Genomic DNA, 3,474 nt, shown 5'->3' on the forward strand with positions numbered 1-3,474 from the left:
AATATGAAAGTATCCGCTCCAGGCCACACCAAACCGATCCTCTGCAAGGTCTTCTCTCGCACAGGACCGGCTCACCTTTGGTGAATCGGCCATGTTTGGCTCCAGAAGCTGCCGATCGGAATGTGGGCGTACGGCGGCCACATTGATTTTGATGTCTTATCTTGATCGCCGTTGGCCTCGTGTTATCAGCGTACGTAAACTCTCTCACGTCTCGGATCGTCCGTTGACTTGCAGGGCTCTGGCTTGGAGCTGGTGGGTGCACCCGCCTGTCCTCTGTCGTTCTGTCGACGAGGCATGTTTGCGATTGCGGCTGGCTCTCGATCACGCTTACATGGAGTCTTTCTGTGCATAACGATCACACCAACTTGCTTCATGGTGGTGCCGACAGCCTGTGATAGAAGCCCCTCCCTTCTTGGTACAACTTCTTTCTCTGACTCAGAGGCCATCTCGGCCCTTACCCGTGTCAAGATGAAGTGTTATGAGCCTGCGCTTCCTTTGGGTGGCAGCCTCGGGCTTCCTCTCTACCGGTACGCTTCCACAGCATAGGAAGTTTGGCAAAATCTGAGCTCCCCATTCATTCCACACACGTCTAGGCCACTGTGAGGTTGCTCTGGACTTCATCTCACAATGTCCCAGCCCCCGCGAAGCCTCATTATGAGAATGACTCAATGAGTTCTTTCCGTCACCTGGCTGCCTGGACACTCGCGAAGCTGTCTCTATCTCACGTCCATCCTCATCAGCCGCCTGTGATCGTAATTCTATGATATGGGATATTGTGATGTGAGCCTGCATGATGGGATCCTGCTCACTTGAATTTGGCCCCATTTCCGAGGCATACGGTAAGCGAAGTTGGTTATTTTCACATCACCCATCCGACCTCAAATAACAGAATACCGGCATCGGTTCTCTGTCCATGAGAGCGGCCACAGCAATTTTTCCACCCTCCCGCATCTTCTGTGGGTTCTACCCAAGCAAGCTGCCGGAGAAGGCTTCCGTACATCGTTCCCACACCAGAAATCGAACTTCTGGTCACTGCATTATCTCGAACGTGATCATGCTTAGTATTCAGCCACATGATGATGTACTATAGAACGGTGTCATAAATTGAGAAGATTACCTGAGTCATACATGAACATGAACACTTCTCTCCGCGACGACGGTCGCACACCTGATCGGACGCGAAGCGATGCGGGCATTGAAAGAACGCCCGAGGGAGCACTCGACTAGCTGCGAGGTCGCGAGTCTATGAGGGTCTGCCATAATTTTGCATGGCGAAGACACCTCGTGCTCTTCGCGACGCGCAGGTTCTCGAGTGAGAACCGCTTGAAACGTTCTCGTGACCTCGTTCTCAGCGGTCTCGCCAGCCGCAGCCATAAGCGTCACGCACGGAGATACGCGTGGGGAGCGGCAGACCAATGCGCACAGCCGGCACCCTCTTGAGATCAGGCATGCGCACGGATGCTGTGCCCGTCGTGCTCGCGTCGGCCTATACGCACGTCGTCCTCTCATCGGCTCGGTCGCCCTGGCACCGCACAGTCTGGTGTTGGTGTCGATCGCTTGAGGAATAGACTCCGAGCTTGTCGTGGATCTGCCTCGCAGGCGGGTGCATTGGAGCCGACGTGCGGTGGTGGACAATGGCATCAGCGTATCACGTCCCATGGCGGCTGGTGAGAGGGCCGAACATACAATCTTGAATCCTGCATCATTCAGGACGACGGCGAGCCATTAACAGCGTGCTCGCTGGCTGCCGTCTCGGAGGTTGGGTACCGGAAGACATAGCCTGTCCGTTGGGATCAGGTCAAGCTACGTCGCGCGTTAGCCAGCACGGAAGTCGCCACTCGCGTGCATACAGCGAGTACTCACAGTGGGAGGTCAGATGCGCGATGTGAACGTCGAAGCCAGCGCCGCGTGCAGCAGAAGCTCCCCGCACGGACCGATAAGCATCCTCGGATATGTGACTGCAACTCGTGGGCCTTGAGTTGTCGCGTCGTGAGTGCTGAGCCGACGCGGTCGCTGCATGATGCATGACTGATATCTGTGCGCAAACACCGGCCTTGAACGGGTAGAGGGGGAGCGCGATGCTAGGGCGAACGCGATGTGTGGCCGTGGAGCTTTGGGGGTTCAAACATGGTCAGATGAGGAGAATGCGACGCCAGTACTTACGAGAGAGATACTTTTCGCATTTACGACTTCTTTCCGCGACCTAAACTCCCTGTACGCGTATGTGAACGCAGATAGCCCGCAAACCTTCGACGATAGACGAGCGCGGATGATGCCCCACTCGACGGCTTCGCGACGATAGTTCCAAGCACACATAGGCTGCAGAAGCAGGCCGTCGGACGAGTCTACAACGCGATATGGAGAGTATGCGAGAAAGAGATGTACAGACGGCAGAGGGCGTGTCCTGCGATGCGCGGAGAGACAGAACGAGTCCGGGTGAGGTAGCACTCACAACCCAAGCTGAAGAGGATGAAGTACATAGCAGGCGGTGCGGGCGATGGTGTGGCTCCGTTGCATCTGCAAGAGGCGACGACCTGGCAATTGAGTAGGCCAACACGGGCTGTGCGCGGTGGCACAGGCATCGAGACTCATAGACAGACCACGGAGTTGCATGGATGCCGCACAGGGGGTGATGTGGAAGCATAGGCAGCTGCAAGTACATTGGAAGTGAGGACAGACGGAATATAGAGTGGGAGGTAGACTTGGGACCATAGAAAGCCGCGCGGAATGCCATCGAGGCAGGTTTGTGCTTTAGGCGCCCGTGCGCTAGCAGAATTAGAAACAATGGATCAGAGCAGTCTACTAGGGTTTGAGACCGTAGCCATGTGTACTGGGGACAGTAGGAACGCAGCTAAGATGAAGGCGAGCGCAATGGGCAATTGCATACAGCAATACAGTATCTACTCTGTCTATCATACATCTAAACACCCGGGCCCGCGCGCTCCCACTCCCGTCTCAGCATCTCCGCCCACGCCATCACGAAATACACGATCCCAGCGGGGAGCACGCACTTGCGTCCAACCGCGCCCCAATCCCAGCGGCGCCTCCTCAGCCGCATCCACTCCTCGCGCATCCCGCTCGCCCGCGCAAGCACCGACTGGCGCAGCGGCGACGGCTGTCCCACCACCCCAGCTGAACGCGACCTGTCGGCGGCGGCGGCGGCGGCGGGAGGTGGTGCAGGCGCGGGCCCGATGTTGGAGGTCACCCAGAGCTGGATGCTCCGGCTGTAGCACGTCGTCGTCCCGATCACCGCCCAGCAGAGCGCCGGGCGCGCCTCGTGGTTGAGCACCGAGAGCGTGAGGTGCGTCGCGGGCCAGCAGATCGCTGTGTATCCGAGCGTCAGAGCGAGGAGCGTGCGGAGAGAACGGACGACCGCGCACCCTGCAGGGCCAAGAGACGGATGAGCGTGGGCAGCGGGGAGTAGTATACTCTCCAGCGCTTGAGCAGGCCCGTCGTCAGCTGGAGGCATTGCCA

At 57.8% G+C, this 3,474-nt stretch overlaps 3 protein-coding genes across 3 annotated transcripts in view; 1 reads left to right on the top strand and 2 right to left on the bottom strand.

The window, feature by feature from the left end:
* Positions 1 to 697, top strand: LAESUDRAFT_315533 (uncharacterized protein). Its single transcript, XM_040901975.1, has 4 exons — positions 1 to 190; positions 250 to 344; positions 399 to 527; positions 594 to 697. The coding sequence occupies exons 1-4, from the start codon at positions 92 to 94 to the stop codon at positions 601 to 603; spliced, it is 333 nt and encodes a 110-aa protein (XP_040761758.1). The 5' UTR covers positions 1 to 91; the 3' UTR covers positions 604 to 697.
* Positions 698 to 1,068: 371 nt separating this feature from the next.
* On the bottom strand, positions 1,069 to 1,620 carry LAESUDRAFT_728500 (uncharacterized protein). The gene is made up of 2 exons (XM_040909450.1): positions 1,497 to 1,620; positions 1,069 to 1,454 (listed from the first exon to the last, which is right to left on the bottom strand). Exon 2 carries the CDS (start codon positions 1,372 to 1,374, stop codon positions 1,123 to 1,125), a length of 252 nt encoding a protein of 83 aa, XP_040761759.1. The 5' UTR covers positions 1,375 to 1,454; positions 1,497 to 1,620; the 3' UTR covers positions 1,069 to 1,122.
* A 1,259-nt stretch (positions 1,621 to 2,879) lies between these two features.
* Positions 2,880 to 3,474, bottom strand: part of LAESUDRAFT_728502 (uncharacterized protein) — a 1,619-nt gene continuing 1,024 nt past the window's right edge. Inside the window, exons 3-4 of the mRNA XM_040909451.1 lie at positions 3,381 to 3,474; positions 2,880 to 3,324 (exon numbers count right to left, since the gene is read on the bottom strand). Coding sequence (XP_040761760.1) covers positions 2,921 to 3,324; positions 3,381 to 3,474 — 498 coding nt within the window. The 3' untranslated portion in view covers positions 2,880 to 2,920. The remainder of the gene's footprint in view (positions 3,325 to 3,380) is intronic.

The sequence above is a fragment of the Laetiporus sulphureus genome (genome assembly GCF_001632365.1).
Source record: "Laetiporus sulphureus 93-53 unplaced genomic scaffold LAESUscaffold_35, whole genome shotgun sequence".
Taxonomy (NCBI): domain Eukaryota; kingdom Fungi; phylum Basidiomycota; class Agaricomycetes; order Polyporales; family Laetiporaceae; genus Laetiporus; species Laetiporus sulphureus.

What these genes read in the sequence shown, in the direction of transcription:
- LAESUDRAFT_315533 (XM_040901975.1), top strand. Translation starts at nt 92, where the DNA reads ATGTTTGGCTCCAGAAGCTGCCGATCGGAATGTGGGCGTACGGCGGCC. An exon ending in GTTGGCCTCGTGTTATCAGC is followed by an intron (nt 191 to 249) that starts GTACGTAAACTC and finishes TCTGGCTTGGAG; the next exon opens with CTGGTGGGTGCACCCGCCTG. An exon ending in CGCTTACATGGAGTCTTTCT is followed by an intron (nt 345 to 398) that starts GTGCATAACGAT and finishes AGCCTGTGATAG; the next exon opens with AAGCCCCTCCCTTCTTGGTA.
- LAESUDRAFT_728500 (XM_040909450.1), bottom strand. Translation starts at nt 1,374, where the DNA reads ATGGCTGCGGCTGGCGAGACCGCTGAGAACGAGGTCACGAGAACGTTT.